Source organism: Pyxicephalus adspersus, chromosome 2 (assembly GCF_032062135.1).
Source record: "Pyxicephalus adspersus chromosome 2, UCB_Pads_2.0, whole genome shotgun sequence".
NCBI classification, from domain to species: domain Eukaryota; kingdom Metazoa; phylum Chordata; class Amphibia; order Anura; family Pyxicephalidae; genus Pyxicephalus; species Pyxicephalus adspersus.
This window is the reverse complement of record NC_092859.1, coordinates 71,586,889-71,611,119: the sequence shown is the minus strand read 5'-3', so window position 1 is coordinate 71,611,119 and position 24,231 is coordinate 71,586,889. Positions and strand designations below refer to the sequence as shown.

Genomic DNA, 24,231 nt, shown 5'->3' with positions numbered 1-24,231 from the left:
CGTCCTAAAATATTTAGTGTGTATGGCAGATTTTTTATTCATGACTTAAAAATTAAAAAAATGTAAAACGTAATAGATGAAACAATGTTGATTTTACATTAATGTTTTGTACTTGGAACCAGCTTGTACTATCAAACATATATATATGTTAGGTTTCTTTCTATTTTATGAATATCAAACTACTTTCAATAAGAATTATTATTTTTTAAAAATTGTAAAACGTAGAAGCAAAAAAAAAAAAAAAAAAGAAAAATTATCAGCTTAAAAAAAAAAACACTATGAATGTGACATTTTGTCTAAAAATACCTTAGAAAGGATTATTGGTACATACAGTTTTCCCACAAGCATTAGAAAATTAAGTTTTTCTTAATACAGAACTGTATCAGAAATGAACAGAAAGAAAATTGGAGAAGAACAGCGGCTCTGCACATAATATATGTAAAAGTTTACAAATACATTACTGTAGGTAATATTGAGCCCAAACAGTTTTGTTTAAAGCATGGCAAATGCAAGTGTCAATTGTAATAAAAACTGTCAGTGTCATAGTTTATACCAACTATGGAAGATCAAAATATTTGGGCCCATAAATAAAGACTGGATAAATGAGAGAGAGTTCACACCTCTAGACTTTAGTGCCACAACTTAACTGCAAGCAACCACCAACCAATCAGTTGGGCAAAACCATCTTAACAGTTACTAGCTTTGATGATGTCAATGTTTTATTACTAAAATGGTCTAACTCTCCTTTGGTGCTTTTGTATTTGCTGCTATAAAATGCAAAAAAAAGGAATTTCTAAATTAGCAATACTGTTTTAGACTACTGTATATTATGTCATTGTTGGAGAATATTTGCATTCGGTCTTTTTGCAAACAATAAAACATTGCCATTCTCCCCCCATTTTTTTATAATACTTAAGATAATATTTTGGGGCAGATGTGATTTTACCTATAGTACTGTGCATACATTTTACAACTGTTTATATATTGATACAATAAAACATGTCCTAAAAATAGTGTTTGAAACTAGAAGGTTTACCATACCCACTTTTGAGGCTTGGCAAGTCAAGTCTTAACCAAAATATGGGAACAAGTACTAGATGTGGGTGCACTGATATGTTTAAAATACAAGTTGTATACTTCTATCCTCTAATCCATTATGTGCTTTTTTCTGTTATCCTTTATGTTATGTTATGCTCATTTTGTTTATTATGTAGCACTGTCTTTATATCTATTCAAAGTGTGGCTTGTCTGGTAATTATTGCTACATGAAATCCCTATTCAAATCCTGCAAAACAGTGTAGGTGGACCATTGGGTTGTTTTGACTAAAATGGTCTAATTAGAAAGTAATTAAAACTAAATATGTTTTCCTAGAATGCGAGACAGAGATAAGAGTTGATGAACCTTTTTTTAACAAAAACCAATTATCTGTAAAAAATGCATTGTTACATTAATTAAGGATGGATACTAACTGATTAGCCAAGCATTTCTTTTTCTCCTCAGTATAATCTTCTTACTGAGGTGGCCTCCTACAATGTCTCATGTTGACAAGAAGTCATTTCCAAATTCTCAATATTATTGGTGCAATAATATACTTTAGATTACTTTTTCATAAAAGCTGTAGGCTGTTTACAATTAAAACATTAATAGAAAAGCAATAAATATGCAAATAATTGAGAAGTTGTACACATAAATATCCTGTATTTTCTGTGCCCAATGGGTTTAAATGGAGTACTCCAAATACAAGTTATCTGTTGTGTAGCTGAGGCCAAAAGCTGCAGTGTTGATTAAATGATTTGCAGGCTATATATAGAATAACAAAGTAACTTAGCCAGATTAAAGTATTAGCTATGCAAAACTGTCCAGTACTTCTGTACTTGATCCCATATGAAATACGACTGTCTTGTCTAAAAGTGATCTTTATAAGCCATAAAATAGACTATAAAAACAAACTCAAAAACTACACAAAATCTATGTGTATATGATGTAAATTTGCTCTAGAAACTCAAAATAACAGCAGAAAGAAATTGTTTAAATTACACCTATCTCACAGTAAAATATTTTTATAGCTCAATATTAGCCAAAACACTGAGATTGATGAATTGGAGGGAGAAGGCAGATATATAAAATATTCAGTGTCATAGTCTGGGCCACACAATTTGTCTTCTTTCCCTTTGAATCGCAGGTTTCTACGTACTTCAAATATCATATAAATGAGAGGCTTGCTTTTCTGGCACCCCCCTGCTAAAAATGACTGACTCTGGGCCCATATGTTGTCATTACTGAGACCTGGAGCTAAGGTTGCAGTGCTGACATCACTCAAACCTCCCTGCACCGAGCCATTTTTTAACATATATTTCACATAATACTTATTTTTTAAAGCAAAGGGGAAAACGGTTCTTCCATTTGCCTGTAGGGTCTACAAAAGCTCTGTGTTTAATGCATGCCAACATAAGGTAAATGCGAAGCACATGTGTCAATCCAACCTTGGGAGGATCAATTAATGAAAGGTGAACATTTTACTTCATTGAAAATGTTTTGATTTTAACCATTCCACCATGTGCATCGAAAACCCCTATTTTCATTTGTTCTGAACATGGATATGACTACAAAATTAACAGATTTAATTGGAACTGAAACATTTTCACCTTCATACAGTGGCCCTGATTTATTAAAGTTCTCCAAGGCTGGAGAGAACACACTTTCAGAAGTGAAGCTGGGTGATACAGCAAACCTGGAATGGATCTGGTCCAGGATTCAAAACATTTGCTAGCAATTAGCAAATGATTTTTAAAAATCCATTTCATGTTTTCTGGATCACCCAGCTTCACTTCTGAAAGTGTATTCTCTCCAGCCTTGGAGAACTTTAATAAATCAGGGCCACTGAGTTAAAAGCATGTGTGCCATCATGCTTTAAGGTGCACTAGGAGGTATAGAAAGCCCATGCATTTTTATTGGGTTGGCACAGGCTTATGTCACACTAGTGTACCTGCTATTGGTAGTAACAAGCCAGAGATAGGGTTCTTCCAATGTTAATTTAATCAGTACTTTAAGAAGTACACACAGGAGCAAGTAAGTGTTTTTTTAGCAATTATAATGCTGGAGCATTGCCTCAAAAAACAGAATTGCTAGTCTGACATGGCACTCCTGATAGCTCCCTTCTATTGTCTTAAACTTTCATGCACTATTTGGATTTATTTAGTGTTTCTAGACTCCAGTACTCAAGGGCTGCCTGTACCACTTTTTTTCAATATGTCTAGTTGTGATCCTATACAAATGCACAGCAAGAATGTTTATAGATGATTTAGCTGTGAGGGGATACTAAAATTAGAACAGATGTAATGTTCCTTGAGCAGTAATTACCTAAAGTTTATATGTATTTCCTGCAGTTGATTTAAACTATCTACATTTAAATTATGTACCAATTTTCTCCGCTGAGTAGAACTGCTATAGTGTATACTAACACCAGGGGGCAGCCAAACCTCAACTAAAAATTACACATAAAGTTTACTTGGGGTCTGAGAAAGTTAAACATTCCAAAGTTGCATCTCAAGACTCTAAACATACTAAATTTACCATCTGCAAAACTCCAAATTGACCTAAACTTTTCTTTGCATTTATTCCCAAAATAGATGTAGGTCAGTGCTGGATAATATATAAATGGTAATTCCAGAAAAGGAATGTTGTATTTTAAAGATGATATATGAAATATGTTGTTCTCCTATATATAAAAAGGAAATGAAAAAAAGAATAAAATGGCATTTGACAAAAAAGCATTACATTTAAAATTGTTGGCAATGTTTATCTGAGGAAAATCTTTGTTAAGAACAAACTTAGCCAAAAGAATATTTGACTCAAGACTTGCTGCAGCCTAAACTTGTAAAGTAAGTTAACTGCATGACTAATGTGTGCCAAGCAAATAGGAGATTGGAAAAATACAGCCAGTGTATGATGTCTTGTTTTTATTTAAAAAAATCAAATAAATAAATTATAAAAAAGTAACATTGAAAATGTCACAAACATAACCACCCACTGTGAAATCAAATGGCAAAATAGTAATTAAAGCAAAACAAAAAACTTGTATATGAAATCCTTCATTTCAATGTTTCAGGCAATCTGGGGACTTGAGATTTTTGTGCTGAACAGTAAGTTTAAAAAAAAAATAGTTGTGATCGCGGCTATATTAGAAGCATGCTTATCATCTATGTCAAGGGTGCCCAACCTACGGCCCGAGCTGCCCAACCTACGAGCTGCCACATCCAGCCCTTTCCTCATTCCCTCTCTGCTCGTTGTCTTGGGGGGGGAAAGGCGCATGCATCTCCTATGTTTCTCTATGAAGATCGTGCTACCAGAAGAGAGTGCTTCTTAAGCATGTTCAGTGTGAGCTCCCTGAATTTTCAGGGTACAAAGGGGACCCTGAGAGTTGTAACTAAAAATTAATTTCTAAACTAAAATTAATTTCAGCCCCCTAAACATAACAAGTTGCGGGATACAGGGTCACAAGCATAAATTTCTAATAACAACCAGGGAAATTGAGTGTGCATGTTGGGGACCCCCTGGGGGCCACTCTTATGGCAATAAAAGTTAGGGTACCGCCAATTTTCTGTGTACTGTGGCCCCCCCCTAAGTTCACAAAACTTCAAGGCCATTTTCTGATTGGCGGTAAGTTTGCAATGTGGTAACCCCTTCCTCATGCTTTGGAACCCTGGCTTAGGGGAGACTGTCAGTACTGCTCACTGCTGCCTGGAGTCAAAGTTGCAAACGCTGCAGTGCAAGGGACTGAGTGGCTGGTGAGCTGCCTGTTACACATAGCTAGACAATTATGATCTGTGAACCACAATTTCTCCAGAACAGAGGGAAAACGGAAATCCCTTGGCCCCTTCCCTATTAAAATTTTATACCCATCATTTTATGTTACCCAATCACACATAGCTATCCCCTTACTCTCTATGAACCCCAATTACTCTTGTCACTAACATCCCCCCTCCCACTACAATTTTATCAATTCTACCATACCATGATGCCCAGTTACATATAAAATTCCACTTATGTTCTTTGAACCCCAATTTCTCCTGAAAAGGGGAGCTGTAGGTATATTTAAATGTAGGGTAAGTGGAGGAAACTGTAGATAATATACCATGGTAACCTGTCACACATAGCTGGCCACTTACCTTCTGTGAACCCTAATTTCTCAGGAAAGGGGGATGTAGGGACCTAAGGATGTAGTAGTATAATCATGTACCCCTTGGCTAACTCTCACGTAAATTGCATTTCTCTGGAAGTATCCATTGCAGTGATTTTAGGGTACAAAGAAGGTTAGTGGCACCTTATAACTGACAGGAAGCATTGTATGGTGTAGTTTCTGCTCTTTGGTACAGGAATGGTAAGCGGGGAGCTATATATGACCAGCCAGCACTGTATGATGCATTTAGTATTGTATCTTTCATTAACAAAATGTTGCATTAATAAAATAAGTATAAAATGGTGAATGGAGAAATTCTTGATTTGTCATTTCTTTCATTTGGTGCATGTACATTACGGTAACTAATTTCAATTTAATTTCATTTTAAGTTAAAACTATCATAGTTTCAAACATACATCTTTAATGTTTGTTTGCATTGTGACCCCCGAGTTTTATCTCAATGTCAACAGTGTCCCCCACATGAAAAAAGGTTGGGCACCACAGATCTATGTGACAAGGTTGGACAGACTGCTCAGAGGCCCCCTGGGAATGGGAGTCCATTTCTGTGTGTGGGGTCTAACACCACTTCTGTTGTAATGTGGACCAGAATACTTCTCACTTCTACAGCACCTATGTATGTTTTTATATAGTTATGATAAAAATATGATGGTACTTCAGCATTATTTGCATTAGGGTTTCAAAAAATGTTCTTAAACAGAAGCCCTGTGGAGGCAAAATCCACCACTGAAAAGCAGCCATAATCCGATGTATACAGAGGACTTTGCAAATGGACCATATCATCAATTGTAGATAACAGTATATGCAGCAGCCAAAAATAGGCAATGGGGCTGATTTATTTAAACTCTCCAAGACTAGAGAAGATACACGTTCATCAGTGAACCTGGGTGATCCAGCAAACCAGGAATGCAATTCTTAAAATCATTTGCTATTATTTTGCAAATGTGTCCAATCCTGGACCAGATGCATTCCAGGTTTACTGTCTTGAAGGGCTTGAAGGAATAAATCAGACCCAATATGTGAGCAATATTAGTCAGCTCACCATATCTGCATTGATATCTGTAAGTTTTATGGGGGTCAGCTTTATTTGAACAACTCCAAAACCAGCTGTTGCTTTCCGGAAATGAAAACATTTTCTTTGCCAAGACTTACCTGATAGACTCCAGCCATAAATGTTACTGTAACTCCTACTCTAATGGCATAGCAGCTTTTATCACATGCCATTGTTAAAGACTGATTAATAGTAAGTGTCTCATTTCCATCTAAAGATGGACTCCCATGAGTTTCCAGTTTGTCGTATCCTGCAGCTTGTAGTTCCCGGTCCACAATTTCACCCACCATCAAACACAGCACTCCAAATATTCCAACGTGAATATGTTTAGAGGTCCCCATAAGGAAATAAATAATGCAGGCAAAGAATGAGGTGTAAAGGCCATAGATGGGCTCCTGATTAGCTAGAAGTGAATAGGCAATAGACTGCGGAACCAGAAGGATGCCCACTATAAGTCCAGACATAGCATCACCCAGCAGGTATTCTTTTAGTTTGTATTTGGGCAGCCATTGGAGCACAGGTAGAAAACCAAAGAGAGAGTCCTTGGCTTTACTGGCTGAGCAGCTACAAGTCTGTTTAATATTTTTGGCTACATGTTTTTTTAAAGAAAATTTTTTCTTCTCCTTTTCTTCCAGAAGTATTGAGCCTGGAGGATGGGGGCTCCTCTGAATGGCCCGGGTGTTGTCATTGGCTTCACTTTTCATCTTGAATTATTTCCTAAAATAAAAAAAATATTATTGTGATTACCTCAGGAAACATAACCTGAATATGTTCAGTAATTGGCATATTGACACTATATATAGTACATACAGCGTATAATGTGCTCTATAATATATCTTAATGAATGCTTCATCACATGCTTTATGTTGTTTATGCCTATTACAGTAATTACTGTCATGCAGTTCTAGGATCCTATTTAATCCACTTCCTTCCTGTATCCAACAAGCTGTAAATGTTATGGATAAAGTCAAATCTTACTAATCTGTAGCCAAAGAAATCTAAATAAATAATCCTACTCTGCCAGATGAGATTTATAATTTATTGCATATAGCGTCCAGCAGATACCATCTATTTAATATGCCATAAAATCAAATCCCCAAATCTAAACATTGGGCCTCAATGCTTGTGATATGACATTATCATATATGAACTGTAGTCCAACACCTTTATCTCTGATAGGAACCTACTATATTATTTCACAACTGTTCATTTTTCTGTTATAAAACACCTTTGTGTAATGATCTCAGTTATTATACTAATAGGCACTATTGAAGTAAAGCTAATAGACACTAGGCAGAGTTTAGGCCTTGAACGTTTAATGTGAAATATATTGAATATTTGGAATTATTTTGCAAATTGCAAAAGATTAGACTGTGGCGTTACACTCTGCAGAGCTTAAACAATGCACTGGGAGTGATTACTGTAAACGTTCTTTTGTTTTGTCACGCATTGATGTCAAGTATTTTTGTGTTCGTTTTTAGCTTATTCAATATTGTTTTTGAACATTGAATGCTTGAAGAGTGTTCAAGGTTTAAAATGTATAGCAACCAAAACTGATAAACACTGGTGTTCAGAATTGCAATGTGAATCACTTGAAATTATTGTTACCAGAAAATATATGTTATAAAGCCAGACTAGAAAAACCTGCCATACTACCTGCAAAGTTCTTTATGAAGGTTTTTGCCCACTTTTTGTTAACACCTTTTAGAAAGAGAGTGCTACACAAGAACTTGAGATATTTCTTTACGTATAAAAAACATAGTGATTTTAAAACTGAATTAAACCAATGATTCATTTTGCAAGAACAAGTTTGCTGCATGGGATCGAGATGGCAACAGCCATATGGTGGTAACTACAATCAAAATTTGGAGGTTTTGCAAGAATTTTGATGTCATGATCAAATTAGATTGATTATGCAATTATACATATATTGTTATCATGCATGTGTTTTATGCCAGAGATCTGATGGTAGCCAAGAGTAGTGAATCTGTGTGTTTGAAGAGTATCGGTATTCAGATAAAGAGTCCCAAGGAATAATACTAAGTGGGGGGATAACATGGGGTCTCTCACACAAGCGGAGAGGAAGGTTTTGAGTGTATACAATCACAGCCCCATGGATTGTGCATCGTATATGCTGGAGTAGAAGGGCCCATCTTCCCCTTACTCCAGCAAACCTGGAATGGATTTCTTTAAAGTAATTTGCTATTAGCTATCAAATGTTTTGAATCAGGGACCAGACCTATTTCAGGTTTGTTGGATCACCCAGCTTCACTGATGAAAGTATATCTTCTCCCGCCTTGGAGAGCTTTAACAAATCAGGCCCCATGCAGCAACCTGGATCCACAAATGAAGGGGGCCATCTGCCATTTCCTATATCTATACTGTATTCTGTAATGTAGGGCTTAGCAGGAGGAAAATAACAATAGTACTCATAATTCCACAGGAGAAAACATACTGGAAGCTAGGCACCAAATATTTTACTACATTTTTTATCACCAGACAAGTATTGTTCCTCTTTTTTCACAAAGTGGCACCCTTTTATTGTTTTTTTATAGTAACAACAGGAAAAGATGTTAAAAAGAAAAAAAATATTGTTTTTTGATGGAATGTTTAAAATGAGCACATTGCTTCATTGGTAATAAATAAAATACAGTGACTGCAATAATACATAGCAGCTTGCAAATTATCCATCATAAACAAAAACATTGGCACACAGCTCTAAATATAACACCATTCCAATTGACCATGAACCAATTATTCCTATGAATCATTGAATTAATATTAATTGTTAAATACAACCTAAAATGTAAATATCCACTTTGGGTAGGTACGTGTGGTTGTAATTATCCATCAGATTCTTATATATCTGGAAAGCTCCAGACACATTCAAAGTATTGGTGTCACCATTGTTTTCCACATGGCAATAATTAAAGTGTCACTCTTTTACAACCAGTATCTCAAATGTGCCTATTCCATAGCAAGGAAAATGTAACAACATTATCACTTTTAGGATGACTGAGAAATATGTCTTACTAATGGAGTCCATGACACTAGAAAAAGAAAACCCATCAAAGAAATCACTGATTTTGAAAAGACCTAAAACAAAATCTATTTTATAAGCTTCAAATTATATTTTACATGAAAAAATATGAATAACCTCCCTGACAAACCACAAATGTGGTTTTATCCAGCAATCTGTATATTACTATAGAATACAACAGGGACATATTGAGGTGGGAACAACAGCAAAGGGCATAAGACCACCTGTCACCTGGAAGTTTGTGAGAAGTTCCATGCCCATATTGTTACCAAAAATAATATGATAAGTGAATAGAAAACATTATAGGGTGCCTGTACATTTTTTTGGCTCTCTGTCCTCCCAGGAGTCCCCAAACTCCAGAAGTATCCAGATATCTAAGTGTAAGTACTTTTAGCAAAACCATAACATTAAAAGTATGAGAACTACATTCTTTGAGGTCCACTCCTGCATTTTTCATTCACATTCCACAACCCAAAACTAGTATTTAAACAGCATAGTGTCTCCATGATGTCTCTAGACATTATTTATATATATACATTATGGTAATGGTCAGTACATCATTATAGAAGCCAGAAAGAGGATAGGCACATTATTTTTGGGTAGTCAAATACACATAAGTATTTTTTTAGAAACTTAACATGAAAAAATGACACAATGGATCTTTCCTTCTGTAAATGCTTCTTAGTTGTTACACTTAACAAAGGTTGTTCTAGACTCATGCTTTACAAAAATCTAAGGGTAGAAACAGATAATATTATGTATGTAAAACCAGGCCTTTCCATTGTTTTTCTGCAAACTAACATGCTTGGATAAATAATATCTTGACATTTTATAATATGACAGTCACAGTAGACCATTGATAATAGTAACTTCTGAATTCCACATTTAAACACAGTTTCCTTGTTCCTTAGTCACACACAGCCAAAGTTATCCTGGACTGAACTCTCACCAAGTGCCAGGAACCTTTAAAAGTAAAAATTCACCAGGATCCTTATTAACATGTGTTAGGTAGGGAAAGGGAATAATCTGTCAATATTTGCAAAATTGATAACCCCAGTTCAAGGTTACATTGTGTCAGAAACATTTACAAACAAAGCACAGGAAAAATACTCTGAAGTTATTAAAATTTAACTTCATTCTTACCTGTGCTTGTTTTTGCTGAATAGTGTGGGTGAGACTTAACGAAAAATTTGTAACAGTGTGTCATCAGTTTTTTGCCATCAGATCTTTTTTTACCGCAAATTTGCCCAATCGATGTTTACCAAAAAAATGGTCCTGCAATGGACCCTGGCAGGTCCTAAAAAGACCTCAAAAAAGAATTAGGAGTAGGAGACCAACTTTTTTTTTTAACAGCTGTACAATAAATTACAGTATTTTGCTTTGCATGGGCACACATATAAAAAGCCAAAACTGCTTTTATCACATAGTTAAGGAAGATTATTTTTCTCAGTAGAGAATTTTCACTTGTAAACTTATACGGTCTTGTAAACGTACCAGGAAATGAGATATCTTTTAAATGAGAGGGATATCCTCTTTTAAAGTGTAGTTACAAGAACAAGTGTCCCCAGTGGAAGATTTATTTATTATTCCTTTTGGTGACTACTCAGCATTTCAGCTTTTTCTTTGGTGCATTTCTGGTGATCGAGAAATCAGAGAAAATAAATCTCCCTAAAATGGACTTGTGCAGCACTAAAGACACTGCAATGGTTCTAATCCCCACCATTCTATCCAAAACCTAAAAAGTTTTATCTTTAGTTATACTTTAAATGTAAATGTTTATGTCCAACTGCAATATTTCATAAAGGTTATAGATATAGACATGCTAAAACACTTGTAAAATAACTGGCTTTAAAATTGGTGAAAATATATTGCAGAAAATTAAAATGCAAGCCTATTTTGTGAAACAGGACTGTAATATGGCTCACATACAATACAGGAAAATATATTTCAATGACAAGCACAACCTCTGGAATGACACATGCATGTGTTAACCTCACGAATGACCCTTACTCTATTTCATCTTTCTCTATGTATTTATCTTCCCATATTTTTTTTTTCTTAACGCTTTTGTCTATTTGACCACTTCCGCCTTCTAATCAGCAACAATGTGGCCTTTCAGGGTTATCTAAAGTCTCTTCTTCCCCTAGGTGTAAAGTGTTTTAAGAATGAAAAAAATGAAAAAAATTGCTGATGTTGAAAAGTTTATAGTTTATGTTCTCCATTTCTTGCAACAGAATTTATGTACGAGGATAAAAGTGTTTCGGGTGACAGTGCCTTCTATTCTTTTCTACAATCGTAGTGTCAGATTCTAGTATTATTTCCTTATAACTGTAATATAAAAAATGTCATGAACAATTACAATATACAGGTAGTCCCCAGGTTAAGGACATCCCACATATGGGCGGACGACTCCTAGATACTCGCTCCTGTGCAGGACAGAGGATTGATGGGAAGAGGAGGGCGGTTTGCATGACTTGCAGAAAAAAATCTTTTGCTAAACACAGCTGAGATTGTGGGAGATCTTAGGGGGTTGAGCTGATCTGTAACATCTTGTAACTCTCTAATGACCAAGACAAAAGCTGCAGTTGTTTCTTTTTGCAAAGCACATTTTTTTTCTTGCTTTGTTTTTTTGCTTTTTGATTAGCTCTCAGTGAGAAATTTATACAGTAACTGACACCATGCTGCCTAATATTATGTTGAGACAAACATCTGTCCTAATTGCTATTAATAAAATAATATACCTGTTCCGACTTACATATAAATTCAACTTAAAGCGTACCTTAACTCAGAAATTTGACTTTACATAAAAGAGTAGACAACCCTTTTATGTTAAGTAAAAATTCTTTTTTTTTAAAAAAAAAAAAAAAGGTGGAGCACCGCCCCCTAATTCTTTAATGAATGGAAGCGCAAAGCCTCCCAGGATACCTACGTCATGCATCCCGTGAGGCTCTTTGGTGTTCCTTCTGCGCATGCCCGAGCATCTCGGGCATGCGCAAAAGGCGCCTTTTATTGAAAAAAGGAAAAATTTGCAGATCTGCAAGTTTTTTTCCATCCTATGTCACCGGATCCCGCGCCTTGTGGGATCGGGTGATGTAGGAAGAAGAACCAGGAAGAAAAGAAGAAGATAACGCCGCCTGGGACGCTGGCTTGGGGACGGATGCCAGGACAACGCGGGACCCAACAGAAGACCACTCCGGATGGATGAGACTGCCCTGCAGGATTGAAGGTAAGTGTATTTTTTTGTTTTAGGCAGTTTTCAGTTTAGTTCCTCTTTAAGAACAAAACTACAGCCCCTATCTCGTATGTAACCCAGGGACTACCTGTATTATATAAAGACAGTTCTCATTCATGGTTGTCACTAATGTTTATGCCTGTGTATTTCTGGCAGCAATTCCTTTGTAGTCAGCCTGTTCTACCAAATCACAAATGGGTGTTTCCTACAGTTTTTGTGCCAGCAAACAAGTTTAGTCGTGTGACAGTGAAACAGTCCAGTCTAACCTTACAATATACAATCAATCTTTATCTTACATCTGACATTTTTTATTCTGAATCCGAAACAACAAGTCCCTGATACTCCCCTGATCTGATCTCCTCCTCTGTTGTAACCCTGTGTAAGCTCAGAGTCAGGCATTGGTAAAACTTACAAAGAGCTGGCGATGTATTCCCTCCTTTTACATTGTCCTGGTGTTTGCCCAATCACCACATAATGAGAGGTGGTTATAGCCCCCACATAGGAAAAAGCACCTGGCATTTCCCAGTCGCTCAGATATAGCATATTTCCAAAAGTCATCAATAGAAGCCAACATGTTTTCTGTTGTCTCATTCATTGTCACTCTCTTATTACAGAAACATGGGAGCTAACATAAGGACAAGTTAGGAAATAAGAGTATCTGCCACCTCCCCAGTTTTCCTAGTTAGTATATTTGTTCTGCTTAGTAATCACAATGTCTGTGATGTTTGTATTTTAAAATCTATGGTCACTGTAGAAGACGTCCTGTGTTTAGGAAGTGATTATTCATAAAAATCTGTACCAACCAATATAGAACCATCCTTCAGATTGGCCACAGACAATCACTTATGTTAATCTGACATCAGTAACATTACATCCAAATCCCAAACTTGTTTTAGTTTTCGACAGAATGTAGAAAGGTTAGGGCTCAAATCAAGTTTTACTATCCAGGGCACAGTTAAAAAAATTCCCCCTGGCTTCCTGTTTTATGAACAACCTTTTACCAGACAGGAAGTAAAGGAAAATTTAAAAAAGAAAAACAGACAACAATCTGACAAAGGTTAAACCATCACCCCACTTAAAAAAAGCATGGGGTGTCTGTAAGTAAGATCTGCCCTTACTTCCTGTTCAGGGAACAATTGTTTTGTCAGATATGGGGAAAACTTTTCAATGGAGAATCCAAAGGATGTCAAAGCTGAACAGTGTGTATACCTTCCATACACCAAAACTAAAAAAGAAAAGCTTTAGTTATAGATGTACTTTAGGTCAGAGAAAAGGCTGTTATCTTCATAAACACCCTTGAGGGTGGAGTGAAATTTCTCAGCATAGCTACAGTGATAAGAAAATTAAGATTCAAACAATATGTAGAGTAATCATGATTAGTGGAATTGCAGTTACCATGAATACTTTATGTAATATGGTACTGTTATTAAAAAAAAAAACAGCTGCAGCTGTATTTTATTGCATGCTGAACTAACTCTACAGACCGGTATTTAAAGAATAAGACCACCCAATGGTGGGGGAATCCTGCTGTTTGCATATTCAAGCCACAAAAGGATCCAGGGGCTAAACCTTTAGTCCTTTAGGCTTCATCTAAGCTAAAATGTAACGGATGGTCTATAGACAGGTGGACTAATAGTTTATTAGAATAAAGCAACAACAGTGAACAGTGGCATCCTTAAATATGCTATGCTCATACATTCACTTAAATGTAGGGTGAGTCAGGGTAGGTTTAAAGATGTGTGAACGTACATATAGATTTCATTTCCTCACCTATGTGAAAGCTATTATGATACCAAGCATCCAAATCTCATTTTTTCTGGTACATATTTTAGTGGCCTTTTTTACTTGTCTTTTTCAGTTACATACTCAGACTTTTTTTATCACAAGTGTTTCTCACACAGAAAATATTGAGTACACTTTTGTCTTCTGTTCAACCTCTATCTATTGCCTCAGACCTCATGGAATGCTGTTCAACATGATTATTTCAAGAGCTCACTAACATGAAAAGGAATGCTATAAATCTCACAGTAGATGCATCACAAAATTCAAAATGTTGCTTAAACTACACACTATACTTCACTTTCATTCCTAAACTAATTAATTGATAAAAAAAATAACTTCAGGCAATGTGCATGTGATGTGTGAATGTTATGAAATTCATATAAGGGATCTTTTTTACCTGCCATTTGTATTTCTGTCTATTGAGGTTTTTGGCAGAAGCAACTTGCAAAGTTTCTGTTGCCAAAAAAAAAACTTTCCCACATCCTGATGACTTTTTTTTGTTCTTTGTTTACTCTGCACAGCAAATGTGCCACGCAGTGTAGAACCCAGCTCTGTTCTTGGCAATGCTGAGAGTAGGCCTGGATCAGGGGTATCAAACTCTGGCCCAGGGCCCTAATCTGGCCCCCAATGGCCTTTGGCCCCCAAAGGAATCCTAAGTATGAACTGCAGCTGGCCCGCCACTGCATTGAAATAGCGCCGCTACTACAATTCCCGGCATCACTCGTGTCTATAGACCAGCGGGTTCTCTGCCTATGGGTGGCCCCGCATTGGACTGTTTTATAGACGCAAATAATACCAGGAATTTTAGTAGTGGCCCTATTTCAATGAAGAGGGAGTTTCAGCGGCTGGCCACTCATAAGATTTAGCTCCGCATTGCCCGCGTCTGGCATTTCCAGCACTCCCCCTCAGCTGTACTTTTCTTTGCTACTCCAAGGCATGGACTTGAATGGTCGGATTTTCATAGAAGAATATTGGTAATATTATTGTTAGCCTGTGCAAAAAGATTACCATTGAAATTTAACACAGAAGGCTACAAATAGAAAAAGGGGCAAAAGATTTTTATAAAAAAATTTTTATGCCTCTTTCTCCAATTAAAGCTTGTTCCAGATTGAATGTGAAGCAAAACCTCTTTGTTTCCATATGAAAAGGGTTTATATCTAATGAGAAGGAAAATGTCCTCAATTTTTTTCAATAAATTTCAGGGTTTTCCCGCGACTTTGTCTAAGTTTTCAATTTCAGTCCTCTGTGTATTTGATTTTGACACCCCTGCCCTAGATGCTGGAGACAATATATCATCATCCACCAATTTTCAAAGACACTAAGGATGGACCTGGAAGAGTCAGCAATAAAGATGGTGACTGTGGGAGGTAATGTGGTAGAAGAATCCTGGACCTGTCATTGCTAAAGGTGCAAAGAAGAAGGTAGTTGTGTGCCATAATTGTAAAGGTTGCACAAGCTCACCCACACTAATGAGTTTTTTTCTGCTTTAAGTTCAGCTTTAATATAATAAATCCTAAAACAAATACACATTTCACCAACCCAACTAAGATTCCAAATATCAGTCATCAGTCAATATCAGTCATAGCCGCTGGAAATGTAGGTGTAGGCCTCCCAACTGTCCCTGATTTGAGAGCACTGCACCTGTCAGTCCCTTTGTCTATAAATATCTCTAATAAAATTATAATTTACACCACACTTTTCATCCAATCTCAAAATGAAATCATTCGTTATTTTAAAAAAGTCAATATAGTCAATATAGTCAAAGTAGTAGAAAAAAATCACTTGTTAATTTACCAATCATGTTTCTGCATTCATTTCTCATTGTTTTAAAATGGTCGTCAATGGCTGACTCATCAACTCATGTATCACTATCACTACCACCACCAACCATTAATACATATGCAGTCACTTTTGAAGGGATTAGGATTTTTTATAATATAAATTAATAATAAAATTCACCCAGTCAAAAACCCCATGCATAAATGCACTCACTGTACTCTAACCCCCTCTGTTCTGCTGCTGGACTTCTTCTTATGTTTTCAAAGAGGGCCAAAAAGAAAAAAAATCAGATGTGTTTTGCTGCTGCCCATAATCCTACTCTTCTTAATAAAGGCCCATATATGCCTTATGGTAGATCCAGTATTGGTGTTTACGTGTTTCAAAGTTATTGGTCTCTACATTTACTTATGGTGGAGCCTACTCTATTAGACCAGTCAAAGGGTATTCCTTAAACCATGTTAAATATGTGTACAAATTGGTTCTGACCCAAAACAATAAAAAATTAAATCTGCAAAGTAAATCCCAGTGAACACTTTCTTATTATAGGGTCACACAGGTGTAAAGCGTGTGGATCTTATTACAGCAATATCATCTCTTTTTTGCCAATAAGAATAACTATGTATTAGCAAACACAAAACATAGAAATTAAATAACTGCTAGCACAATATGAGGACATATGGGATTACAAAGTATTGGCAGCTGTACAGCACGTAAGGAGAACTGTGTAAATTACTCACTAATCCTCTCTTTTACAGTCATAAACAAGTCTGATTGCCATTTGTTTTATGCAGGCACTCTGTGACATCCATACACACTAAAGAAGGCTGTTCAATTTGCAAATTGGATTTTAGCAAAAAATTATTGGATTCTAGTTTAATTTCCAATATCAAACTATGTTCTAGCAATATCCTGATTTTTTTTATCTGATACTGAAAGCTATTTAAAGTGAGAACAACTTGACCTTATTTATTAGAGCTCACTTTTCATAGTCTAATTCTTTAGTAGAATAAGCCAATGCTTTTTATTTTTACAGTTCAGTTCGTGAATCAGAAGTAGGCTAACGTCAGTACCTGCATTCTTTACAGCAACTTCTGCACCTCAACAACTCCAAACCCTAGAGTGCTGGTTCCTTCCATCTTTTACACCTTCCTATAGATTGTTGAAGGCAATATTCAATAGCTAACTTAAAAGTTCAAAAGTACGGTAAGGAAGGTGAATTTGATGCAATATATCCAAAATGGAATCCAAAATTATTCAGAAATTGAGTAGCCACTGAAACATATTGGTGTGTACAGTTTTAGCTAGTTGCTTTGCCAAAGTTGCAGGGACCCTAGTGTAAATATTGGTCCTTGATGGCTTACAAATAGTGACCAATACTTTATGGTTCATACTAAACCACCCAAACAGTGCTGCTCATGGTAATTACTGAAGACTGGCATAGGGTGGCAGAAATATCCCCCTCTCATCTGCTCATATAACAATGCAACTGTCTATAGGATTTTTTCACTGGTGTGCCCTTGTGCTGGTTCCATTACATTACAATGTGGAGCAGTAACATGTATGAGAAATTTGCCTAATTAGAAGGGTGGTAAACCAAGAAACAGTAATGATAAACAGGAAAGCTGCATTGTCAGGTGTGTGGACCAACAACAGTGGATGGCAGAATTACAAATCTTTTGGATGTATAAATGTAAACATATTTATACTTCTACTATTTATGTTTTTGGTTTTTTTTCCTATTGCTAAAGAATTCACAGCCTCTTACAAGATGATCTCAGCTTTTTTGGATGTAGTGAAAAGCTGCTCCCCTGCCATGAGATGTGCTTCCTTCCTTTGGCCCTCATCCCTCTGTTATGACAGATGAGCCATTGGAAAAAGCCTCAGCACAAAGACGGCCAAGTAGGCCGTACACCCAGAAGTGTCAGATACCCAAAGTTGCTGGAGATCTCTAATACAGTAAAGTTGTAAGATACCAGGCCACCAGAAAGTTATATTGTCAGCAGTCAGTAGCTTACCTACAGTTTTGTGCAGCTGCTTCCCTCGACCAAACCAAGATAATCCTTCCACTCTTTTTACTACACCTGGCTCTGCAACTCCGACTTATTCAGTAATCATACAAACAGCACCTGGGCCATGATTGGGTTGTGTTGTGTTAGCTGCTACAGTGTGCATTTTTTCCTGATAATTTGGTGTTCATCTAAATAATGTTTGACCATCCCTCGCTAGCTGCCTGGGCTGATTCTCCGACTCTTTAAAATATCCCCCTTGCAGACTGACCTCCTGTGCTTGACCTCTGGCTTGTTCTCCCCCAGCCAAGAGCTCTTTCATGTCTTGGTTTATCCACTTGGATCTCTGGCTTTCTGTTCATAAACTTTGGCTTACCTGGGACTAAAGCCTGAAACAGACATCCAATTGATTTGAGATCTATTGTGATCGTTCTCAGTAACGGACAAATTATCAAGAGGTGTACAAGAGGGAGGAGAGGGGAGCATATGCAAGTAATGTTACCATGTGCTGTCCTCCAATGAAATTCACTGTGCTCACTACAGATTGGTTGTTCAATAATCTGTTATGGCAGATTGATTAACAACATCAGGGGACCGCTGTACACATGTCAGATTTTCACCCCACACAGGCACGGCCATTCATGTTGGGTGACAATCATCTGACCTGTGTACATATTTTCAGTGGTGGAACAGCGTAACTTACTCACAAGGCTGAGGAGGGACCTAATACAGAGACAGATTGGGCGATAGATGCACTGGCAAAGCATTGACACTTGACCGGGGCCATCATAAGTTTTTTTGAGAGGGATTTTTCATATTGCAGTAGAAGAAGTAAGACAACATTCCTTGCAATCTGCTGTACCAAAGCAGGCGTGTATGTAAAAAGCTAAAAGAGAGCTGAGATATCTAACAAGAAGAGTCACAATTCCAGATTCACCTGGTTAGGTAAAAACCAAGAAGCTGATAGGTGAGCTCCCCTCTGTATAAATATACAGTACAATACATTACAAGAAGTTAGTTTTGTAAAACAATACTTACAGAAAAAAGTGCTAAACCTACAACCAGGTTGTAAGAAGCAAATTCAATTCTCCTTATATGTTCAGACCTCAAATAAACAACTAGGTGTCACTGAACTGAAAAATTGCTGTGTCATTATTACAATGCCCCCACATTCAGAACATGCAATCCTTCAAATTAAACCCTATACAATACATACACAGGAATACATTTCTTCCCAAGAAAAGGTCATGAAAATCCTTTTACAACAATATGTGTTAGAGAGTGAGCAGAAAAGGAGGCCAGGAGTTTGATGAATCAAAGCTTATCCATAACTCTATGATATGCGGGTGTATGTGCTTTTGTCACCAATATAAATAAAAAAACTTTCTTTAGGTTAAAGCTAATGAATTTTTAATTGCACATTTTTGACCTTTTGCAGCTGAAGACCAAATCAGAACAAGAATCCATGCTGCACTGTATTCATTGCTTGGTATTAGTATTGATAATTTGAACGGATGCTGGAATCTACTAATAATAGAAAACTGCAGAACAATTTAATTCAATGCCATTACACTGGAATTTTACTGCTTTCCAAAAAAGCATGAGAAATGTAACCTGTAGCCCTAAATCATGCTAGAGGACACACATGAGGTCTACAAAATCAACTAGGATGCCCAGCAATGCACTGACATACTGACATGATCTATCATAATCAAATTGGATTCAGTTTGACTTATTGATGGATGCACTAGGCAAAGAGTTACTGGGACCGTTAGTCAATTAAAGGTTAGACTACATGACTACATGACAGCAACAGCTTCTTTAGAGCTACAAGCTAGCACCAAATACGCAGTGAACATAATGCATTTGTCGGTTTATAAGGCTGTCTAAGGATTAGTACATTTTTTTCAGACAATGCTAATATTGGCATCATCCTTTCAGACTGCACCGTTAAATTGGTGAATTGACTTTTCTATTCTGCAACTAAGAACCATTTACCTTAGTCCTCCAGTAACTGGATGAGGGTGCTTCAGCACTTTTATCCTGTCCTTTCTTCTCTCCATCTACATTATATTACAGAGGATTACAATGGGCTGATATTAAAACAAATTCAGGTATTTCCCTATAAAACCATATCTAATGATACTTCACTTTGAATCTCCTAACAGCTTATTATATCACATCACTCGTGGTGCACTGGAAGGTCCCTGGGAGACTCCATACTAGAGTTAGATCTTTTCTAACACTGGAAGGACAGCAGCAGAGTAGGACCTTTGGCAACAGGAGGTGAAGGACCCTACAAATTTAGGGGTACAGAGCTGAGGGATCTTGCCAGTGACATGCCCAAGATGTATAAGAAACTCATAGATTATTCAGTTCTCTACCATCCATATCCTTTTATTCTGTCTGGTGGCCACAGTCAGTGGGACGTAAAATAACAATAATAGATAAAAATCTAACAATTTGCAGTTGTAAGCAGAACAGAAGGAAGAGACAATTAGGAAGTATCGGATAGGAGGAACACCTGTTCTGATGACAGTTAAATAGGAACGCTCATTTACTTTAGTGATTTACTTTTAGGGAAATCTAAACAATGGAACGCAGGCAGCAAGAAAACAATTTTCTAATATGGTATATCCTACTTATATATATAAAACATAAAACAAATTGATCATTTTTGAGGATGTTTTCACGTAGTAGCACTGCTGTCTTTGATCCATTAATTTAAAGACATTAACCTACTTGGTAAATGGCTAACAAGTAGTGACTTTTGGTTTGCATACCCATGCCCCATACCGTTATGACTTTGCATTGCAGATATACAGAACATTGTAGCATAGGAGAGGAACCTGTCCTTCACTACATAAAAAAGAACATGGGGGATAAATTGCATTGTGCTGCAGCAAATGTTGTTACAATAAAACGTATGTTTCCCTTCTTATGCTCTTATACCTCTACTAAAGACATTTGCTTTATTTATCTTTTCTATCAGGTTTAAGGTTCCACGTTAAGTCAATAAAAATAAATAAGCGTCTGTAGTAAAGCTTTTTACTCATTTATAAATATCATTAAGTCAATATTGACACAATGACTAAAACCTTCATTATTAAATTGCAGTGCACAACATGGTAATGTGTTTGCCATTTTTTAGACAAGAGAGAGTTGCCTATAAAAAATACATTTGTCAGCCCTGGCTAGTAAGCATGTCATTTTATGGCACTGGAGAAGAGTTTTTAAACAAGAGTCCTGGGTTCCCCCAGATATTGCTAGGGGCTCCTTGAGCAATTTGAGGCTCCCAGGTGAGTTACTACTAAAGCCAGTGACCTTTTTGGCTATCTGTAAGGATCACATTCTTCCTACTGACCCCATGCTAATGGTGGTACTGTGAGCTGTGGGTATAGGAATTATAGGGGGGTCCTGAAATCCTGAAAGATCCCCCATGTTAAAATGGAAACACTGCATATAAGACTAGCCATTGTAGAATCACTCCCTCGTTGGTCCCAAAAGTTGCGGTAAGTCTCAGTCGCCAGTGACGGGAGCAGTGTAGCCAGCTTTGGTAGCAAGCGATTCTGGGGCAGTCTCTTATCAATTTACTTCCAAAGAAGAATTTGTCAGAGCCACACTCGGGGATAAAAGCAGAAATTTTATGTCTTAAAAACCCCCAATACAAATAATAGTTAGTCAACACTCCCTTTTCCGTTTTTTTTTTTAATCATGATTACCTCTGTGCCAACTAATATTGGTGCAGGTAATAAATCCCTAACAGACCAGTTAATATTTCCTATGTCGCTCCTCAGTAATAAGTGCAACTTGCAGCATTAATGACCAGAGAAAGAATGATTTCATTAGGTAAATGTTTCCTTTGCTGGAGATTCTGGTGATGTGTTTTACATAACTATTACAAGCATGACATAATCCATGGGAACTTACTTTCTTCAAAAAACAAATTAAAATCAAATCAATCAAAATTCTGTAACTTTTTTCAATACCCTTTTGTTAGTAAAATAGAACACAACTTTTCAGACTAATAAATAATGGAGTTATATTGAGGTATTAATAGGGTTCTACAGAGGGAAAAAAACTTCAGTGACTGTTCCCTGACTGCCATAATAAGTGATTATACCCCAATGGAAATAACTTAGCAAAAGTCATATTAGAAACAATTATACACTAGTGTGATATAATGTGGCACCATAAACAAGAAGCTGCAAATAATAATCAGACATATAAGACACTATAAAGCTACAAGTCATCAATATGAGAAGAAGAAGTCCAGACCTGAATGATCAGTGGTGAAGCTGCAGTGTACAGTGCTGGTGCAGCTGAGCTGTCATTTGTAAGTGTGTAGCCCCGCCCCCTGCCGGTAGCACAGTGCATGGGACAAGCATGCTGCACAGGGCAGGCTGGCACAAAAGTGGGCACTAAGTTTGTAAAGTTCCTAGGATCGTGTCTGTGCAGTTCTGTAAACAAGTACTGAACTTACAATCATCTGATCTGCTCCAGGAGGAGTTGGGGGAAACTTAGCAATGAAAAGTTCTATACAGGACAGAGCTGTGCTGCATGCCAAGCTCTGATTATGCCCCCCTATGGTGATCAGCCCCTGGTACTCACCGGGCACTGGGGTCAGACAGGGCTGCCAGGGCCCTGGGAAGTAGCTAGCAGCTGTCATGGGGTTGTCCCGCAGGCAGGAGGCGGAGAGTTGCTCCAACAAGTGATGGCTGACTACTCCCACACTGGGAGGGTGGATTGTATGATCTGATGCTGTGCATGTGGACGTGTGCTTATTACAACTCACAACAAGGGCTCTGTGTCTGCTTTAACTACAAATGTCTTACCATTCCTTCTCCAAACACCACTGGCATGGCAGACTTCTAAGTAACTGGGCACACATTGCCAGTCACAGCTGCTCTGTCTTGTACAGATATATTCAGAAAACATTGCAACAAGAAACATTCTACAGAAAAATATTAGGAAAAGAGTTTAATTGCTGCAACTTCAAATGTAATGCTGGCCAGGCATCAGTCAGTAGTTACACATCTAGGTAAATGATCAATATTCTCCAGATATCAATCATTCCACTGTACACCTATCAACCAGTCCTGTTCAATGCTGCCCCTCAACTCTGACCACCAATAATGGGTACCTCCTGCTGAATTACAGGATTCATGTCCAAAGCAGGAGATGTGGCACTGATCAGGCAGCAAACAGATTTATCGATTGAATATTGATCAGGTATGCCTCATTATTTAATATGGCCTTTATAACATGAAATAACTTCCAGGTTTTATAGGGAACCCCTACTATAATTACTATATCCATAAAGACCAACTTTTGGTGATTCACCCACTTGTAGGACTTTTCAGACCAACAATTACCATAGATTTTTTTTTTAAATGTTCTTTATTGAATACCATTAAAATTATTTTTTTTAAAAACAGACAAACTTGATTAAAACCAATGTCACATTAGATACTACTTTTTGGGGTTTACCCTTGGGGGATACACTCGATTCTCTGAAAGATATTCAATAAATTCAAGGACTTTAATAAGACAATTTAATAAACAGTGGGTGATTCAACAAAAGTTGGTGTTTGTATGCTTTAAAGCGATGAGGTCATTAAGAACAGGTTGGATTTGTCAATAGTACTATATCCACAACTCACAGTACATTAGTGTGGTGGTCAGTAGGAAGAATGCTTATCTTATCTTGCTGGCCAGTGGAAAGGATTTCCATTGCTGATTGGGAAACAATGGTCCAATAGATTTATTTTAGGTTCAATGTTTATATGAAATCTATTAGAAATATCAGCCAAGGTATGATTTGATAACACTAAAAGTGAATAATCACTTGAAATTCCTTCTCTAGTTTATAAAAATTGCCCATATGCCCCTATGCTTATGCCTAAATATGAATAGAGTGAATAGAGACTGTATATGGAAGAGAATAAGGAATAGAACACAAGCAGTAAGTGAGGTAAACTCTTTAATGATGACACAGCCAACAGTAAAAAAAAAAAATAATAATAAAGGTATATTCTTTCCATTCTCTACTAATTAAAATGTTTTTTTTTTTTTTTTTTTTTGTTCACGTCCCTCTTAGAAGTTTTCCTTAACTGTCTGTGCTATTTAGGGGTGGACAGAAT

General features: G+C 36.9%; 1 protein-coding gene across 2 annotated transcripts in view; it reads right to left on the bottom strand.

The window, feature by feature from the left end:
• The window catches only part of SLC26A2 (solute carrier family 26 member 2), a 28,522-nt gene extending 5,752 nt beyond the window's left edge, over positions 1-22,770 (bottom strand). The window contains exons 1-2 of one of the 2 annotated variants that reach the window (XM_072400980.1): positions 22,700-22,770; positions 6,351-6,966 (exon numbers count right to left, since the gene is read on the bottom strand). In XM_072400980.1, the coding sequence (XP_072257081.1) occupies positions 6,351-6,953 (603 nt within the window). In that variant the 5' untranslated portion in view covers positions 6,954-6,966; positions 22,700-22,770. Of the gene's footprint in view, positions 1-6,350; positions 6,967-22,366; positions 22,512-22,699 lie in introns of those variants that run through there. The other variant, XM_072400981.1, reaches the window with a different exon arrangement.
• Between the last annotated feature and the right edge of the window lie 1,461 nt (positions 22,771-24,231).